Source organism: Chelon labrosus (genome assembly GCF_963514085.1).
Source record: "Chelon labrosus genome assembly, chromosome: 24".
Taxonomy (NCBI): Eukaryota; Metazoa; Chordata; class Actinopteri; order Mugiliformes; family Mugilidae; genus Chelon; species Chelon labrosus.
This window is the reverse complement of record NC_140357.1, coordinates 5,068,813-5,088,584: the sequence shown is the minus strand read 5'-3', so window position 1 is coordinate 5,088,584 and position 19,772 is coordinate 5,068,813. Positions and strand designations below refer to the sequence as shown.

General features: G+C 47.4%; 4 protein-coding genes across 5 annotated transcripts in view; 2 read left to right on the top strand and 2 right to left on the bottom strand.

The window, feature by feature from the left end:
- The window catches only part of raph1b (Ras association (RalGDS/AF-6) and pleckstrin homology domains 1b), a 33,674-nt gene extending 26,291 nt beyond the window's left edge, over positions 1-7,383 (top strand). For both annotated transcript variants that reach the window (XM_084574495.1, XM_084574496.1), the window contains 8 exons: positions 259-418; positions 727-848; positions 1,146-1,211; positions 1,306-1,449; positions 1,882-1,992; positions 2,321-2,540; positions 2,625-2,761; positions 2,864-7,383. In XM_084574495.1, coding sequence (XP_084430621.1) covers positions 259-418; positions 727-848; positions 1,146-1,211; positions 1,306-1,449; positions 1,882-1,992; positions 2,321-2,540; positions 2,625-2,761; positions 2,864-5,530 — 3,627 coding nt within the window. In that variant the 3' untranslated portion in view covers positions 5,531-7,383. The remainder of the gene's footprint in view (positions 1-258; positions 419-726; positions 849-1,145; positions 1,212-1,305; positions 1,450-1,881; positions 1,993-2,320; positions 2,541-2,624; positions 2,762-2,863) is intronic.
- Positions 7,384-7,607: 224 nt separating this feature from the next.
- Positions 7,608-8,881, bottom strand: spp2 (secreted phosphoprotein 2; the record flags this gene model as incomplete). The annotated part of the gene is made up of 6 exons (XM_084574674.1): positions 8,668-8,881; positions 8,461-8,588; positions 8,267-8,389; positions 7,956-8,072; positions 7,788-7,833; positions 7,608-7,711 (listed from the first exon to the last, which is right to left on the bottom strand). Exons 1-6 carry the CDS (start codon positions 8,744-8,746, stop codon positions 7,608-7,610), a joined length of 597 nt encoding a protein of 198 aa, XP_084430800.1. The 5' UTR covers positions 8,747-8,881.
- A 150-nt stretch (positions 8,882-9,031) lies between these two features.
- Positions 9,032-12,723, bottom strand: alg11 (ALG11 alpha-1,2-mannosyltransferase). Its single transcript, XM_084574672.1, has 5 exons — positions 12,479-12,723; positions 11,659-11,880; positions 11,193-11,564; positions 10,357-10,922; positions 9,032-10,270 (listed from the first exon to the last, which is right to left on the bottom strand). Exons 1-5 carry the CDS (start codon positions 12,523-12,525, stop codon positions 9,987-9,989), a joined length of 1,491 nt encoding a protein of 496 aa, XP_084430798.1. The 5' UTR covers positions 12,526-12,723; the 3' UTR covers positions 9,032-9,986.
- A 187-nt stretch (positions 12,724-12,910) lies between these two features.
- On the top strand, positions 12,911-16,086 carry cpb2 (carboxypeptidase B2 (plasma); the record flags this gene model as incomplete). The annotated part of the gene is made up of 11 exons (XM_084574673.1): positions 12,911-12,987; positions 13,178-13,253; positions 13,334-13,458; positions 13,530-13,638; positions 13,798-13,899; positions 13,990-14,094; positions 14,177-14,287; positions 14,359-14,449; positions 14,540-14,742; positions 14,833-14,917; positions 14,991-16,086. 11 exons carry the CDS (start codon positions 12,911-12,913, stop codon positions 15,203-15,205), a joined length of 1,299 nt encoding a protein of 432 aa, XP_084430799.1. The 3' UTR covers positions 15,206-16,086.
- Between the last annotated feature and the right edge of the window lie 3,686 nt (positions 16,087-19,772).

Here is a 19,772-nt window from a genome sequence, read left to right as displayed (position 1 = left end):
CGGATTGTCCCGTTGTTTAGAGGCCGACACGGTGAGCCCATAAGCAGTTTGAAATATTTAAAACAAGACTTATAGAGCACATGATTCCAGCTGCAAATCTTTAGCATGAGCTTTTGATATTGTTTCTCTTTATTCAGTCACAGTCATGTGTAAATTATCTATTGCATACTGCCGTCTGTTTTGCAGTTCCTGTACTTAAAATAAATCCTCCATCAATCCATCATTCTTTCTTCTTCTCCTCCTCCTCCTCTTCCTCAGCTGGTGATCAGGGTCCACATGTCGGACGAGAGCTCCAAGACCATGATGGTGGATGAGCGGCAGACAGTCAGGCAGGTGCTGGACAGCCTGCTGGACAAGTCTCACTGCGGCTACAGCCCCGACTGGTCCCTCGTGGAAACCATCACCGAGCTACAGATGGGTAAGGGAGGAGTCCAGTAAAAACTGTTTATGGTTTGCTGTAATGCACTGTTGGCATGTGGATTGGATTTATTTATTTATTTATTTATTTATTTAGTGCACATGGCATATCACACGAAGCAGGAAACTCATTGTTTGCGACTCCAGGCTAATTGTCGGAGTCTGCCTCACCCAAAGAAAACACAAACTCCCTGCAGGGAGGAAATTAAGAGCGCAGTCGCGTGTCAGCAGAAAAAAAAAAAAAAAAAAAACTGCACATCCTGCATCTTGTGTTCGTTACTCCACCTCTCTCGCCTTCCCTTTTCTCAGAGCGCATTTTCGAGGATCACGAGAACCTGGTGGAGAATCTGTTGAACTGGACCCGGGACAGCCACAACAAGCTCATGTTCATCGAGCGCATCGAGAAATACGCTCTCTTCAAGAACCCTCAGGTGAAAGTCCATGACACTGTTAACACACTGACATACTGTCTTCTCCCGTAGTCCTTTTAGCTTCTCTGGATTCAGCGTGTGAATACTAAAAGCATATACTATAAACACACACACACATAGTTTATGCATGCTGAGAGCCTGCAACAGCCCGCAGAGCCAGAGAGTGAACAAGGGAGTGTGTTTTGAGTCAGAAGTAGGTCAAAGCGAGTAAAGGTGAATAATTTATTGAACATAAGATGAGGTGAGCTGCCGGCTTTACCCCCCCTGCCCTCCATTCACTTCACATTTCTTCTCCAGAACTATTTGTTGGGGCGGAAGGAGACGTCAGAAATGGCTGACAGGAATAAAGAGGCTTTACTGGAGGTACGACTGCACACAAGCACAACCACGTCAGCTGTTGCGTTCAGGAGCAATGCTTATGTATATATATTTCATTTTTTTAATCAATTTCATTCAGGAGTGTTTCTGTGGCGGCTCAGTGTCTGTGCCGGAGATTGAGGGTGTCCTGTGGCTCAAAGAGGATGGGAAGAAGTCGTGGAAGAAGCGTTATTTCCTCCTCAGGGCTTCGGGGATCTACTACGTCCCCAAAGGCAAAGCCAAGGTCAGTGAGATGTTGCATCGCAGACACGGAGTCACGCCACTCGGGCGCAGTGAAGACAGAGAGCAGAAATGTGGGGCTGGGGTTATGAGAACCAGATCCACACTGTGCGCTCTGTGGTATTTCCTGCGCCGGGTGCTTGATCACTTTGAAGAACAGAACCTGCAGAGAACGCGTGCGTCGGGTAGATTTGCTGCGCACATGTGCTCTATTTTTAGCTCCAGAGTCGTTTTCCGATTATAGCACGCACTCAGTTGCTGCACCCATACTGTATTGTCACTTTTTGTTGCCTGATTTAAATCTAGCAAGAGCCAGGAAGCAAATTTAATTTACATTTCTGTACATGTAATCCAACCTGAGACTCATTTAGAAATGTTCAGTTCCTGTTTGCATCAGCCGACTCTAATGCTGTCTCCTGTGTCTCCTTCTCTGCAGGCGTCCAGAGATCTCGTGTGCTTCCTGCAGCTGGACCACGTCAACGTTTATTACGGCCAGGACTACCGCAGCAAGTACAAGGCTCCGACTGACTACTGCCTGGCGCTGAAGGTGAGGCCCAGAGTGGCGGCATTTCTCTCTAAGCGATCTCGTCCGATCATCTGCTCAATGGCACTAGCATGGCTTTAAACTGAAGCGTAGAGGTTCCCTAGAGACACATCAACAAGCATTCTCCGTGCATTTACTGCCTCCTGTTAGATAACACGCCTGTTCATAGCACTCTGGATTCCAAACAAGTCAATTACATTTGATTTGATGTTATTGTCGTTTAATAAGCAGGCTGTTTTATTGCCCACTTTATTTTATGCTTTATAGCCTGAGGTCTGAGGTCATCTTGAATCATAATATACATGTAACGTGTGTTTACTCGTTGTTCCAGCATCCACAAATCCAGAAGAAGTCGCAGTACATCAAGTACCTGTGCTGCGACGATGTCAGGACCCTGCACCAGTGGGTGAACGGAATTCGAATCGCAAAGTATGGGAAGCAGCTGTACGTGAACTACCAGGAGGCCATGAAGAGGACGGAGGCGGCCTACGATTGGTCCTCTCTCTCCACATCCAGCATCCGATCCGGCTCCAGCTCGGCCAGCATACACGGTTAGTTCGGTTGCACGGGCAATTTAAACTTAAAAGTTTGTTGTTCCCTCAGAAAGGCTCACTGTCGTTTGCGTGCTCTTTCAGAGTCCCAGTCTAATCATTCAGGCCATTCAGACAGCGGGGTGGACACGGGCTCCTCTCATGGTCGGTCCCAGAGCGTGGTGAGCTCCATTTTCTCTGAAGCCTGGAAGAGGGGCACCCAGATTGAGGAAAGCTCAAAGGTATGGCTTCCTTTCAGGGATTCAAATAACGGTTGCAGTCGCACGTTTGTTTGGGAATATTTGATTCACGTCACTGAGCTAACACACTCATTTTCTCAGCAGATGAGGATGGAAGCATCCAGATCGGCCACTCTGCCACACGGCTCCCACAGCCACCGACACCACAGCCAACATTCGGTGGACCATCAAGCCCTGACGCCACCTCCTCAGATGCAGCCTCAGATGCAGCCTCAGGTGCAGCCTCAGGTGCAGCCTCACCAACAACAACCCCCACCACAGCCTCAGCACCCGTCGGTGCAGCCTCAGACACCAACCCAGCCACAGCACCAGCACCTGCCTCCCCAGCCTCAGTCTCCCCAGCCTCAGTCTCCTCAGAAGGCCCTTCAGCCACCACAACCACCACCACAGGCTCCACCACAAGCTCCACCACAGGCTCCTCCACAGGCTCCTCCACAGGCTCCTGCACAGGCTCCACCACAGGCTCCACCACAGGCTCCACCACAGGGGCCTCAGCAGCAGCCGCCGCCTCCACCACAGCAGCCACAGACCATCAGCAGCTACGACCACGTACCGCCGCAGCAGCCAGCTTTTGCACCGCCTCCTCCTCCGCCGCCACCGCCGCCTCCCCCTCCCCCACCCCCAGTTCAGATGGTGTCGCACCACTCTCCGGCTCCGACCATGTACAAGTACAGCACCATCACCAGGCTGCAGAACCAGATGGCTTCCCAAGCTGCCAATCACCACAAGCTGCCCGCTCACTTCCATGCCATGGCTCATCAAGTTCTGCCCCCACCCCCGACTCCGCCTTCACAGGCCATGAAACCCAACGTGAACCACATAGCTGCAAGGACTAATGTCCCGCCTCCACCTCCCCCACCCCCTCCACCATCCATGCCAACCCCTGGGTCAGCTATGGCTGTATTGAGGCGGGGCCCTCCCAGCCCAGCGACCCCACCTGCCTTCATCCCTCCACCCCCTGCTCCTCCACCTGCTCCCTACACCAATGGAGTAGCATTTCCTCCCCCTCCCTCTCCGCCTCCACCACCTCCTGCTCTGGCTCCAGTGAGTCAGCCTATTTACCCCAATGGGTTGAAGCATGCACTGAAGGAGCGCTTTCCCAGCCCACCACGGGACCTCCTGTCTCCACATGGGAACCTTGAGGATTCTCCGCCGCCTGCCCCTGCTCCCCCGCCACCACCTCCTCCACCACCGCCCCCACCACCACCTCCTCCCCCTCCCCAGCAGTTCCCAGTACCTTCCCAGTTTCCACCTCCTCCTGCACCCCCACCAGCGCCACCCAAAACCTTCACCCCTGGCTTTGTCCCTCACACTGCCCCTAAGCCTATGTCGCCAGTCTCCCCGTTCCCTCCCGCCCCACCTCCTGCTGCCATGGGTGGGCCGGCCCCTGCTCCGCCGCCACCACCGCCCCCTCCTCCACCTGCACCCCTCAAGAAGCAATTCAGCCTCCAGGCAGGCCACGCCTCCGGCCACCCTCCTCCAACTCTGCCAAAGCAGCACAGCCTCTCTAAGCCTGCACCTGTTTCCACAGGTGCTCCTCCAACCATGTCTTTAGTCAAACAACTAGCAAGTCAGTTTCCTGGAGCTTCATCTCAAACACAAAATCACACAGAGAGCCCCAAAGCCCCTCTCTCTCCACCTGCGGTCAAGACCAAACCAAAATGGCAGCCTGGTGGGGGCCAACAGCTACAGTCTCCAGAGTTCCCACCTCCTCCTCCAGACAACAACGCTAGCTTCCCTGCACCTCCACCTCCTCCTCCGCCACCTCCCCCAGCACCTGTAACAGGCCCAACACCTCCTCCTCCTCCGCTCCCTCCTGGAAACCTCGGCTCCCCCACGAGGAGGTCACCCTCTGGCTCGTTCAGTTTGGGAGGCAAGAAGCCTCCTCCCACCCCCCAGAGGAACTCCAGCATCAAGTCCGACTCTTCAGCCTCATATGAGGAATCCAGAAGAAATTTGCTCAGCAAGTTCGCTCCCCAGGGCAACACCCCTTCCTCCTCCCCATGTCCCACCTCCTCTTCCACTGGATCTCCTTCCAAGGACTCCTCATCTGGACCACGTGCTCCCCCAAAACCAGGCAAACTCAACCTGGCTAACCTTCCGCTGGCGCTGCAGGCAAAAGTGAGCCAGGCGAAGCAGTCCGGTGGCGACTTTCCTTCCCCACCACCCGAGTGCGCCTACTTCCCACCCCCCCCTCCCGCCTCCGAGCTCTTCCCCCCTCCGCCGCCTCCAGGTAACGACACGCACAGCGGAGGACCTCCCAGGGTAGCTGTAGTCAACCCTCAGCCCCAAGCTCCTCCACCTCCACCACCCATCTCCCTTGTCAGCAACTCCACATGGGGAAAAAGCTCGCTGAAAAAGACTCCGCCCCCCACGCTTGTGCGTCGTAGTAACACCACCCCAGAACCTCCTCCGCTTTCCCCCCCTGCACCCACCTCCCCGAAGGGTAGCTCGGGCCAGCCCAACTTCTTGGAGGATCTCAACCGGACACTGAAGCGCAAGTCCGTGGGTCGCCAGGGTTCTGTCAACTCTGCCGGCCTCTCGGGCAAGTTGGACCCTGTGGGGACTATGGACGACATGGCGCTGCCTCCGCCGCCCCCTGAGCTGCTCCTGGACCAAGGAAAGCAGAGCAACGGAGGGAACGGCGCCTACATGTCCGGAAACATCTCAGGCTATGCAACGCTACGACGAGGACCCCCACCTGCACCACCCAAACGGGGGGACACCACCAAACTTACAGGAGAGTGTTGAACTTATACAGTAAAAACGGACAAATACACGATGAACGGCGTGAATTCCTAAGACGCTCCTGTCCTCATGGGATCACAGTGACAAACACATGACTGTGTATATACTGAAAGCCAAACCAGACCATGGACTATTAGTGTCTGCTAATATGCTAGGCATCCTAGATCAGCTGGGGTTTTAGGTTACAAAAAAATAAAATTACTTCTCCGTGATTGTCTAAACTATTGGTCTAAACCCCTCCTGTCTGGCACACCGAGCACAGTTAAGCAAACACTAATACGAACCATGCAAATATTACTGGATCCAGGTCTGAGCCAAATCATGTATCCGCTTCTCTGCCATAAGTTTGTGCCACGTACTGGAGACGAAGGAGAAAAAAAAAAAAAAAAGAGGAAACGTAAACCCGTCGGGGATCTTTCTGCTTTTGGTACTGCATGGACCACATGTAACAACAAGCTGTAAATCATGAAGCTGTTCCGGTGTGTGTGCATGTGTGAGAGAGAGACGGAGAGAGAGAGAGAGAGAGAGAGACAGAGACTGAATTTGCATGCATGCATTGTGTGCGTGCATGTATGTATGATTTAATGGTGAATAGTTAACCATTAGGGAAGGCCTTCGTGTTACAGGGACTGTTAGGTTTTGCTTTTATATAAAATTATTTAATGACCGATAAATGGAAGGATTTTTTTACAAGTGTCTTTTAATAGCTGGTCAACAAAGCAAAGGAGCAGGGCGACATTTGGGGCACAACGGAATGTATACGGAAGGCGTTTTTAAAGAAAACAAAAATCGCAGTAATCCAGATCTGCTCGAACCTGTCGTCTCAAGCATTTCTACACTGCTTCAACGCTTGGCAAATGCAAATCAGAAGGAAGCCTTATTCCCAAAGTCTTGCACAGAGGTCAAAACAGAAAGGAGATATCTTCCTAAGGCTCAGCGGAGTCTGGACTGTGCAACTGGAAAACAAAAAAAACTCTTTTATTTAATGCAAAACTTGTATTGGACTTATGTAAATGGGGAGGAGGAGGAGGCTTGTGGTGATGTATCTTCGTGGACTGTGTGAGTTCCCTGTGTGTTGGCTTGATTTTGGACCTTATCCTTCAGTTTGTATCTGTACAGTTGCAGCTGCTGCTCCGTTACCGCCGGTCCCCCCTCCCCTTCCCCGCCGCCGCCGCCTTCTTAAGTCACATCCCCACGCAGGAAGTACAGACTCGGATTCGGCCGTGTGAAGTTACACGCACTCGTCGAAAGAGTTCGTCTGGTTAATGTACAGAGCATTACGTCATGTAGCTGATAACAGAAACCGTCTGACTTGCATTAGACTGAATGTCAACATTGTGTCTGTTGAATCTCCATGGTGCCACTGCTGCTCCGGACAAAGGTTGCTTCGTTTTGTATCTAGATAGCCGATCATGAAGGGTTTTCATTTCTGGCAGCGACGCTTTGGTTTTTAGGGTGCTAAGTGTCCCCTGAGGAAATCAACTCAATGTCCTTGTGTGCCAGGGTTGCATATCATAAACATTTCACATCATTTAGACTCATTTAGTGTGGAAATGCCGTGGAATTACTTCAGGGGACACCTGCGAGAGCTTGCCGTGAAGATGCGACAGTGCATTCCACACAGAGAGCTCGTGTAACATGCTATTCTTTCGCCCCCACAGGCTGTGTACCTTTTCTCATAATATCATCGTCCGCAACAGGAAGTTTGCTCCAGTGCAGTATGTAAGTTATTGACGTGCTGATGTGTGAACATGTGGGGCCAAATGAAATGAAGAAAAATGGTTACAGGTGGAATAACTGTGTCCTCTTGCATATAAACTGAAAAATCACAATATAAATGTTGAAACCAGACTCAACCGTGTCTCAGAGTCCTTATTTGTTCAACTCATTTGAATGTAATTGGGAATCTATGTGTTGTTTGATCAGTGGGCCTCATGCGCCCTCTAGTGGTCATATGCTGCCTTGCACTAAAATAAACTGCAGAATATGAAAAAGGGCCAAAATCATAATGTGAAAATTATTTTAATTCAAGTTTCCCTTCTGATCAGCACCATAAATGTGGCTGGAGTGAGCTGGATTGTCACACCAGGTAGTTGCTGAAGGTGTCTCCTCTGGGCCGGGCGTCCACCACTTGGTTTTGGAACAAGCGTCCGGGCTGGACGGGTGCTGCAGTAGGAGCTGGGTCTGTCAGGGAGGAAGAAGTGTGGGTTCGAATGAATTTAACACGTGACTGCAACGTGACAAGTAAAAACGTGCTCACCTCTGTTTGCAAAAGGGACGTATTGTTGTCTCCCTCTTGAGAACACCTGTGGAATCAAAGCCGTGATCTTTACACATGTACTATACCCTTTGAGGACAACAATATTTGCCTTTGTGTTGCATTTATTCAGGGAATGTGTGTGTAAACGGCGCCAGACTGTGCCCTCACCTCCTCGCTGGACTCTGAGCTGGAGCTGGAGCTGGAGCTGCCGTGGCCGCACCTGAGGGAGATCACCTGGGCGGAGGTGGCGGACATTCGCACCCGGGTGGAGCAGGAGAAGGACGGCTGGAACCAAGGTGGGTCAAAGGGGAGAAACTGTTAAAGCTCTGCGCCGTGTAGGCACAGATTTGAGCAACACGTCCTGCCCCGGTAAACTAATGCCAGTGTAAACAATGGACTGTCAACATGTGTCTAATCTAGACTTGAGATATCAGGCAACTATATGAGTTTTTGAGCTCTGATGGCTCTCAGCGTCTCACCACAAAGAAGCCAGGCCTGAAGGCGCATGTCTGTGGGTCCTTTCCGGAAGTCTTTGCACACTCTGTCTCTTTAATGCCGAATGGTATCAGCAGGTCGACGGTGTTCAGGCCACTGGGAATCACCTGTCATGTGAACATGTGACATTAACATTAATTCCTGATTGTTAATCACCTTAAATTATGTGCAGACTCACCTTTGCGACAGAGGCCCGGGTCACTCTATAAAGATGATCCACCGCGTACGCAGAGTTGACCTCTGCCATAGCTGCGCCAAGGCCCCTGTCTGCCATAGACTGCAGCTCAGAGTTGTGCAGCGGCACGCCTGCAAGATCACGAATGTGCAGAAAAGTTAGCAGCAGTTACTGTATCTCATGTTGAAATAAAGAAGAAAATATTCTCACCTGTGCATCCAAGAGACTGCAGCAGGGCCAAGAGAAGCACGTACGGCCTCATCTTGACTAGCACCAAACCAAAATGCATCAGCCGTCAGCTCGCCTCCCTCTAAATACGCTCTCGTCCCGATGAACCCATGCACCACCTCTCGCCAAACAAGCTTGCTGCCAGTCCAGCTTCCTTCACGCAATCACTCATAACCTTTGTTCGGCACTATTGATCCCAGGCGGAAGCAAATTAGATAAGATCCCCATTCACATCATCTATTTGATGTTCTTTCCTCATGTCGTCGATGACTTAAATTCAACTAAAGCAATAAATGCAATGCACCTGTAACAGGTGTCCACATCAAACATTATATAGGCTATTCATTCATGTGCTGCGCCTTCCCTTACCACAAGGGGGAGCTCAGTGGTCAAGGTTCTTGAGTTGAAACTGATCCATTGCACACAAAAAAGATAGGGTTAGGGTTCGGGCAGGATTTTATTATTGATTTACACTTTTTCATAGAACTGAGTGTTAAAATAGCTGTTCCACGTCTCTCAGTGTTTGTATTTGAATGATGGTAGCACATCTATTTGTGGCGGTAGAATATAAATCAGACTTAAATTATGACTGAAACGTGGGTAAAAATCATCCAATGTTACATTTGTTCCGATAATGTGTGCAGTCTAATGTCAATGGACCTCTGTTCCATAGCTGCAACCTCTCTGACGGTGGAGTCAGCCCCCTTCCTCTCGTCTCGCGTTGGTCTTCTTTAAATACAGGACAGAACTTTTTCCTCAGTGCATTACAGTTTATTTACAAGCACACTAATAGATTGTCTTTTTGAAACAGTAGCAAAGTGACAGTAGAGGCAAAACTGCCCCACTCTCACCTCATTGTTGTTACATTCACAATATCAAAAATACTTCACATTTTGGGCCTGTGTGGAATCCTAGTAGTTGTGAACAATAAATAAAAGTTTTTTCCGCTTTTACGATACGTTTTTACACATATACAACTCGTTTGTTCCCCTTTTCACTAGAAACCCATATTATCTGAACTAAAAAATATACAAACTCCCAAAACATGAGGACAATTAAACGTTTTGTTGCAAATTTTGAATTTGTATTCACCTTTAAATGAGCTTTATGGGTCGATTCTATTCTTCCTTTCTGGTTTTAAGACAAATTGTGGTCCTCTATGCTTTGACTGGCGCCACAGCAGCTATGTTCGCAATCTCTGCATATCTTCTCTCCAGTTCTACAGAGTTAATGCAGCTCTAAGTGCATCAAAGTAAAGCTGAGCTGAGTCTCCGGCGGTACAGTAAGAAAGAGTCCTCCTCTCATCGTTCAAGTGTTCCCATCAGAGGCTCCATGGCGGCCAGGAAGCACGCCTCGAACTCCTGATCTGAGAAGCGGGCCGCAGACTGGCGGGCGTTGCGTCTGATCTGCAGCCGGCTGGCGGGCGTCAGAGCCAGGATCCTTTCTATGGCTTCTGCGTAACCGTCCTCATCGTCAGCCAGGAAGCCCGTCTGCCCCCCCTCAAAAGGCACCACGATATCCAGCTTGGGACCCCCGGACTTGTGGGCCAGGATGACCTTCCCTGCTGCCATACACTCCACAACACCTAGGAGGAAAAAAAAGAGTAAAACACACTTTTAACAACTTTAAAATTTGTAAAAGTCTACATCTAACATGAGTCAAGTGAGTTACCTATTCCAAAGTGTTCGTTCCACATGGTATGCAGTCCAATCGTAGCATCCCCCATCTCTCTCTTCAGCTCCTCGAAAGGTACGTTCAGTTTAAACTCCACCCTGTCAGCCACACCCAGCTCCTGGCACAGCCCCCTCAACATGAGCACCCTATCCTCGTCCTCCTGGTTCCTGCATCCACCGATCAGAACCAGCTTCAGCGCCTCCCTGCCCGCCGGCCCCTCCCTCCTCCTGTCCAGCACCTTCTTGAAGGCTCGGATCTGCAGCCGGTGGTCCTTCTCCGGCCTGAACTGCCCGATGGAAACGATGGAGTGGCGCTTCCTGTCCCCGTCCTCCTCCAGCGGGATATCCAGGAAGGCGCTGACGTCGCAGGGCGGGTAGACCACGCTGGTGCGGTTGGGAGAGCGCCACAGCGACAGGATGTGATCCAGGGTCCAGGAGGAGTTGACCATGATGAGGTCGCTGCATGAGCCGGCCATGCCATAGAGCAGGGCGAAGAGGCAGTAGTAGACCACTTTGAAGGCACTCAGGAAGAGGCTGTTTGAGACGTAGTCTGGGTTGTTGAACCTAAGACATAAAACAGCAATTAGTTACCAACTTAGAGCCGAGCTTTTCTCTTGAGCTTGGACTGAAAGAAATATAGTTTAACACAAGCTTTACTCTATGTTTAAGTATTTAGTATTTGCTTTAATGGCTTTTATTTTAATTGCTATTACTGTCCACTAGGTGGTTCTCTTGGACTTTGTTTTCTGGTGGCAAACCTGAAAAAATTGTCTTAATCGTTAATAACATATTATTATGACCAACTTTGCTTTGGTAAACACACACGGTGATTACCTGGGGTTCCTCTCCCTCACCACAGACAGCATGTCAGTGCTGATGGTGGGATAGTGAACATAGCTCCCCACGCTGCACCCTCCCAGGTACCGAAACAGGGGCAGGGTGAAGGCGTAACCCATGGAGTCGATGTAAATGTCCGGGACAAACTCGGTCAGCGCCTCCCATCCCAGGAAGACGGACCCCACGCTCTGCCCCAGCAGGGTGAAGTGAGGGAACAGGCCGGGCTCCACGAGCAGCCGGTGCCTCAGGAACACAAACTGAACCGGCCGGGGGAGAACGATGTTGAAGCGGCGCCGCGCCCCGTCGAGAATCTGGGGACCCGTGACGCCCAGGTCACCTGTGTACACCACGAAGTTGATGTCTGCGTATCTGTGGAGATGAACGCAAGGTTTCACTCAAGCAGAAGCTGTCAGTAAAGTGTTACCCACACTAATCTTTACTGTCCCACAACTGTGTGTTGTACCTGTTCTGTAGAGCCCTTATAGCGCACCAGAGCACCCTCTCTCCCCCACCGCCGGCGTTGCAGTATGGGTGAAAGAAGGCCACAGTGGGACGGCCGTCCCTCGCCCGCCGAGCGTTCCTGTTGCCCTGCAGCCAGAAGCGTACAGCCAGCACCAGCAGGACCAGGACAGCAACCAGCAGCACGCAGAGAAACACCAGGGGCAGGAGCAACTTCCACAGCAACCTGAAACACGTTGAATGTCACTGTGAACACGATTTAACGCGTACTTTACAAACAGAACATAGAAAGTGTCTTACACTAAGAAGGAAGACACAAAACAAAGAAGAATTTAGTGCACAAACCACAAAACACTGACGTAGTTTCACTTTGAAGAAGTTTATATAGTAAATAACACTTAAAAATGAAAAGACAAACATCAGAGAAAGATTAAAACTATTATTTGTGTAGATAAAGCACGAATAAAGCCTGAAATAAATAAACTGAAGTCTACACTAACATTACATAGTAGGGAAACCCTGTAGCACTTCCTATAGCATCTAAAGATGCTCGGCGTTAGCTAAATGCTAACAGTTTTTCTAATAACGCTATTATAACTGTTTATAACTATAAAGAAATCGTCCGTATATTTTTACACATTAAAGCCAACGAATTAGCCTAATGTATATAAATATAAATATAATGTAAATCAATATTTCACCGCTATTATTGCTAGCACCAAACCAGCATTAGCTTCCAAAAAGAAAACGAGCTAATTGGTCTTTAATTAGGAACAAGTAACATTTTATCGATTGGCGTAAATATTTAGTTGGTGAATAAATACCTTGTTAATTCACACAGACAGTGGACCAGTTGATCGTGGCCCGACATCTTGACAACAGAAACGTTAACAACACATCACCACCTTTTCGACTTTCCTCCTCCTCCTCTAATTCCCTGCCGCCATATTGTCCTGCGCCACCTACAGGCGAGGAGGTATCACTGCACCCGCGTTTCTCGCTTGTTTTCCTGAGAAGTCAAACTCCAGTGCTCACATTTATTCAGACATTTGTAAATTACACGCAGTGCATTTTTATTTTCTGACAATATAATACCAGCAACAAACCAACCTGTTTCGTCTCAGCTTGATCGATGACCTGTCTCCATCCAAAAAGTAAAGTTTAACTTCTAAACAAACACCGTTTCAATCAATAATGTTTTCCTACCCCCATTCTTTGCACAGATCTCTGCCATTTCCAGTCTGGACCCTGACATCATGAGGACTGTTTTGGCTTTTTTTGTTTTTATTAATCTGGCCGTGCTCCTGAAGACAGGACGCTGCGCGGAAACAAGGTAAGTTGCTTTTTGAGAAGGAGTTACAGATTATCTGGAAAAGATCAGGTGAGGACAGGGGTTAGGCAAACAGAACCATGTTGTGACACATATACTCCATATAGGTCACGTTGAGTGGATTAAGTGGCCACAATGCAGCTGAAAACATCTGTATTTATTTCACATGTTCTAATGTTTTCTCTCGATTCAGTGACCAAGTGTTATCAGTCACCCCCAAAACGCAAGAACAAGTGGACATCTTGAAGAACATTTCCACCCAATATGAGGTAGAACTTTGAACCTTTCCTTTGCTTGCACGTCCCTTAACTTATTTTATCCTCCCGTGAACCATTTTGTTTTCTCCCAGACAGCGTTGTGGCAGCCTGTTTCACCTCAATACATCCAAGAAGAAACTCAAGTCCACCTCTTTGTGCCCGCGAACAGCTCGGAGGCCGTGAAGGACCTGCTGCAGAGACACGGCGTCACGCACTTGTATGTCACTATGTCAGATCGCTCGCTAAACGTCGTGTTGATCTGGAATCATTTGTGCTTGTTTATTTTAGGGTTTTACTGCCCAACGCTAACGAGCTGATTGAAATGCAGACGAGGAACGACTCCACCGACCCACGGGCCGGCTTGACGTTCTACGAGAGATACCACAGTCTGGAGGATGTATGCATGCATTTCTAAGGCCTCAAACACTGTTATAACAATACTAAGACATAGTATTTACAGTTAAGCTTCACAAATAGGGTTTATCATAGAACTATTGAATCAGATTTCTTTGGGACGTATAGATGTGCTGTATTTAACACACTGTTGATGCTGTAGATTTATGACTGGATACAAAGGACCGCACACGACAACCCCAGCAGGGTAAAGGTCATCCTCATTGGGTCTTCATATGAGAAGCGACCGCTATATGCTCTCAAGGTACGAGCCGGAGATGATTTGCTCTGTTATTTTATGTTAAGAGGTATTCACAGACAGTGACCAGATTAACGTGTGGCCTCCTTTCCTCAGCTGTCTTTCAATAACAGGCCGAACAAGACGGCAATGTGGATCGACTGTGGGATCCACGCCAGAGAGTGGATCGCTCCTGCTTTCTGCTTATGGTTTGTACACCATGTGAGTACATTTGATCAAAAGAGTTTGTAAGTTTATTTTTCATCGGAGCAGCTTAACTTAAATTCAACCTTTTCTTTCGCAGTCTTTGTCATTTTACGGGGATAACTCAGAAATTACTGACATCCTGAACAACATGGATGTCTACGTCCTGCCTGTCATGAACCCTGATGGATACAAGTACACGTGGACAACAGTAAGTTAGAGTTTCGCTGAGTTGTAAAGGAAGTTTTTCTTGATTCACGATTACTCTTTTGTTTTTTTCAGAACAGGATGTGGAGGAAGAATCGCTCCCTCAGCAAGACCACCTCCTGCATCGGCGTCGACCTCAACAGGAACTTTGACGCCAACTGGTGCAGTAAGTCCGCCTCTCAGATCTGTGCATTAAGCAATCAGACGTTCACGTTTACGCACAGCCAGTGAGGTAAACCGTCACTCTTCCACCCAGCTGAGGGAGCCTCCCATGACCACTGCACCGAGATCTACTGCGGCGAGTTCCCCGAGTCCGAGCCGGAGACCCTGGCTGTGGCCGACTTCCTGCGCAGACACAAGGACACGGTTCAGCTCTACTTCAGCATCCACTCCTACTCTCAGATGCTCCTCTTCCCATATTCCTGCAGTCTTGATGAAGCCGTCGACCACAGTGAACTGGTGAGTGGTTTGGCCAGCACCTGACCGGTCACTTTATCAATGTGTTAAATTCAGTTTATGACTAATTTAATTGTTCTGTTTTATTTAAAGTTTGAGATGGTCCAAGAAGCTGCCCAGAAAATCAGAAGATATTATAGGAACACCTACAGATATGGAGCTGGATCAAGAACAATATGTAAGGCTTACTTTTAGATAAAATTAGGTTCAGTTCATTTAGTCCATATCTGAAATCTCTGTCTTTTCTTCAGACCTGGCTCCTGGTGGATCTGATGACTGGGCATACAACCTCGGCATCAAATACTCCTTCACGTTTGAGCTGCAGGACCGCGGACGTTACGGCTTCCTGCTGCCGCCGTCTCACATTTCCGCCGCCTGCAACGAAGCTCTGACCGCTGTCAAGTCCATCGCTCTCAGTGTTATAGCCAAAACTCAAGCCACAACAAGTCCTCCTCCGACCGCTTGAGCAAGTTACCCCTGAGACGTAAATTTAATATTTCAAACTATTCTGTTGGGCGAAATTGAGTGAAAATCAAATGATCATGCATGTCTTTTATCACACAGATGCATTTGCTGTATGCTAGTATTTCATTGTTAGTTAGTGATGCTGTTTAAAATGTGTGGATTGTTAATACAATATTCACGTATCCAAAAACGTCATGTTATGTAATGCAACTAAAAAAGTAAACTTATACTTGCATGTGTTTGGTCTTTTATTTTAAATCTCATTTTATGCTGCAGTCTTTCCACCGGTTTTGCAGATAAAAGCCAGTCTACTCATCATGGAAGGTTAAAATGTCTTTAACAGACGTATCCATGTAGATGTAGCCATAATGATGGAGGATTTCATAAGGTTTAATTGCAGTTACAAACAGAAGTTTGAACAGGAGCTTGACTTTTACGTCTCTAGTATTTGGAACTGTGGGATAAATGAAAGATTATCTTATCTTATTTTATTCCCTGGTTGCAGCTGTCTCTTTCAGCACGAAACAAAGCGTCCGACCTCAAAGCAAAAATGCTTCAGGAATGGTTTGAGTTCAAGGTGTTCTCGGCCTCCGAATTCCCCAGGATCTCAGTCCAATCGAGGATCTGTGGGATGTGCCAGACGAGCAAGTCTGATCCACAGAGGCCCTGCATCACAGTTTGCAGAATTTAAAGGATCTGCTGCTTCTTACTTCTTAGTGCCAAAGTGCACCATAATGGGTACGAAATTAGGTCACAATGTTATGGCTGATTGGTGCAGTTGTGAATCCTTTCTTTACAGTTCAATTTCTCTCCTCCTTTCCATGCTGACAGCTCAAAACAAACTTGAAATGTTTTCCTGCTGTCTAACAATCCCGAGGAAGTCTCTTCCAATAAACAAGATAAAAATGCAAAAAAACTGAACATAAAAGATGTTGCAATTAAACACTCTCTTAAATCATAACTGCGGCTTGCAGAAGGAAAAACATGCAGCAGCTTTCCAATAAGAACAATGTGGCACAAGAACAGAACAAGATCAAGCTTCAAAGAAGTCTCTGAAGAAGCGTAAATGAAGCACCATGTCAAGATCATGTAATGAGAGAGGAATCCTGAATAACATCAGTTTCGTTTTGTCTCAAGCTTAAAGAAGAAATGAGGACCGAGGATCACAGACAGGGAAGCTGCCCTCGACACACACAAACGCAAGACCGGCCGCAGGTGTTTACTCCAGCGCTGTAATGACACAGATCCTGAGGTAGCCAAAATAAAGAAGGCCTGGAGACCACATGGTGAGAAAAGGGGCCGAAAACAAAAAAAAATCCAGGAGCCGATGTTTCAAATATCATCCTGACACAGATATACTGTAGGTCAGCAGTGCTAAAGCATCTTCATCTCTGCCATTTTTTTTTTTTTACGCTCTAATCAGACCAAATTCTTTTGAGTGAGTTCACTCTGAAGAAGAGTTTCACAGTTGAAATGGTTCAACTATGGCTGAAAATTGTAGGTGGTCAGAAATGCAGGGTTAGGGTTTATTTTAAGGGTAAATGGTGCCAAATGCATTTTTTATATACTTCTATTTGTTTTCTATGGTGTTTATGTGTGTGCATGAAGAAATGAGTAAGTATTGAAAGGTAACTGTTAATGACTGGGGCTATTTTATTTTTATTTTGTCTTTATTGACTTGAATTTTGATTGAAACATATTTTTCTAAAAGCAGCAGCTCCAACATATTTTCGCCGAAAAGTCCGTAAAGTCGGCGTCCGGCGTCGTGGAGCAGATCTGCCTGGTTGAATGTGGCTGCAGGCAGGGCTGCACCTGTGTGGTCCACGCTGCGGGCGGCAACACGAGGGTCTGTGGGGCAGAGGTGAAGGTAGGCCTCCAAACACCTGGAACATCTGCATCTTCTCTCTGCCCTGCTGAGGATCAGAGATGAAAGTTTTAAAAGTTTTATCTCTAAGTCAACTTTTAAAAGCACAGATTTAATTAAATGTGAATCATATATCAACTATAAACCTCAGATCAATCAGCCAGTCCATTGATTTGTTAAAATAAATTTGGACAAGATCTGTCCCAAACCTGTCTTAGCGTGGTATTTATTCAGTTTTGGGGAGTCACAGTGTCTAGAAAGCTTAGTTAGTCTTGTTTTTAATTGTTACTTATGTGTTTAATTCTGATTCAGGCCTATTTATGCTAGGTTGATGGAGATCTCACCACTGAAGTGTTGAAGATCATTGTAACCAGAGGTGCCACATCAGATCCAGCCAGCGCACGGACTGTGATTGAGGGAGCAGAAGTCCTGGATGACATCTCACCACTGAAGTGTTGAAGATCATTGTAACCAGAGGTGCCACATCAGATCCAGCCAGCGCACGGATTGTGAGGGAACAGAAGTCCTGGAAGACGTAGACGTACCCAGAGCCTGTGCCTTGCTAATGGGGCTGATCTACTCTCTCAGTCTCAGCTACCTGAACAACAGGCAGGGCTTTAGCGTTTACCGCATCTGCAACTGCTGGTTGATTGCAATAAAAATTGTCATTGACATTGAAGTTGGTTACAATAAATACATTTTGACAGTAAAACTGGAGTTGCCATGTCTAATTTATTCTGACTTAAGTGAAAGAAGTTACTTATACTCAATAAAATTGAGGTAACAATTTGCATGGACTTTTCTGAATAGAAGGAAAGTAAAAGAAAGGAGTTATATCAATTTAAATAGACTAATTTGACCACTTAACACTAAAACTGGTTGGTTCAACATAATTAAGCTTGTAGAGGACAAAACAAATCATGTTGATTGTACTAAACTAATTGAGTTAGTCCAGTTATAAAAGTCTCGTGGGAAATACTCAATTAATGGCTTAGTTGAGCCAGTGTAATTTTTTTTAGAGTGGACCCTGTTTCCAAAACAAAAGTGTAGTAATTCAATGATGTTAAACATTTGATTGATTCTAAATTAAATACAAGGTTTACATGACTGTCATATAATTGCATTATCTTTGGAAACAGGGTTTTAGAGCTAATTTACCGACTAATATTTAAGTTCAGATTTACCTCATATTTACATTAAAGGGGCAGCTGCCACTATGGTCTCTTTCCTGGAGCTGCTTTCTGGAGTATCTTCTTAATGACGTTGCGTATGCTGGTCAAAAAGATTTCATTTCCTTTTCTGGTGAAGTGCACTCTGTCTGGTAGAAACACCGAGTGGTCAAAGTGTCTCAGGAGGGGGTGTTCGATAACTTCACCGTTAAAGCAGCCAGCAGCCTTTCTCATCCATCTGTTGACGGCCTTCCTGTCGTTATTGATCCATTTCGGCTGTCCGTATCTCCACGATTGCCGTTCATTGATGCAGGAATATGCAATTGTCATTGAGGGGAACTCTTCGTGGAGCTGCATTAAATCCCTCTTCATTTGTGAAGCCAGTTCTTTGGAGGACGTGAGCCCCAGATCGTTGCCTCCGGCATGGACGACCAAGATGTCAGGTGGACTCTGTGTGGACAGTTCATCATAAAAGCGAGCTAGGACACCGTTCCAGCGCATGCCTCCTTTTCCAAACCACATAACATTGGCATTTAATCCAAAGTTCTTTCCAAAGTTATGATACGCTGGCTCCTCTGCTCGTCTGATGTAACTAGACCCGATGATCCAGATCTTAGTTACTCTCTCGTCGTCCTTCTTCTTTTTCTTTCTTGGCATATTCTCCCACTTTCTGTCGCCACTCGGTGATCTCGAAGCTTTCCTCTTCGGAGGTTGGATCCGGGTTATAACAGAAGGGATGTCTTTAGAGGCGCTTGGGGTCATTGTCAAGTCTTTCTCCTCTTTATCTGTGGTAATCCTCAGCCTTTTCCTTTCTGGGTAGGAGGCCTTTGAGAAGTCCTTCCTGACTTGGAAGGGGCTTCTGTCACGTCCTTGTGTAGCGTTGTCGTCTACCATCTTTCTTTTCAGAGGAGGCTTGATGTTCCTGAGCTGGGATCCTCTGAAGACTTGGAAGTTGTCAGACATTTTTATGACTGAGAACTTGCAGCGTGTAGCTCAAAACTGAGTTCCACGATGTATCTCCAAAAGTATTTCCAAAGGAAGACTGTTGAAGAACTGTAGCAAAGTAACCTGTGTTGCGCACGCACGAACAAATGTGAACCGACCGACTGATTTCTGGTATATCTAGAGTTGGTTGTGTTCTGGAATGCCCTTATGACCTTTCAAACATTGTGACTTCAGCAGTGGTGTCAAGGCGTTGCCTAGCGACTGGGCATTCTAGGCCCCGCCCGCAGGAAGTGACGTCTGATTGGCTGGTTCCTGGAGGAAACTCTCAAGGGGTCTTGTTCACAACATGGTTGTGGTTCAGGAGGTAGCGTAGCGTTGATTGGTGCATTGGCTACCCAATCAGAAGAACCATTCATTTCATCCTTTATGAAAGCACAACACATGCATGAGGCAGAGAGCGAACCCGTGAGTGGTGACAGCTATCATTAAAAATGTACTTTGCAGTTTAACGTGTACTGTTAAAGATCTAAATGTGCACTCTGTAAAGAAGTCTAATTTTTACTTTCTGAAATCCCTGGAACCACTGTTCT

Coding starts and splice junctions, on each gene's coding strand:
- alg11 (XM_084574672.1), bottom strand. CDS start 12,525: ATGTCGGGCCACGATCAACTGGTCCACTGTCTGTGTGAATTAACAAG. Junction 11,881..12,478: donor TGTCTGTGTGAATTAACAAG/GTATTTATTCAC, acceptor AACGTGTTTCAG/GTTGCTGTGGAAGTTGCTCC. Junction 11,565..11,658: donor ATAAGGGCTCTACAGAACAG/GTACAACACACA, acceptor TCATCTCCACAG/ATACGCAGACATCAACTTCG.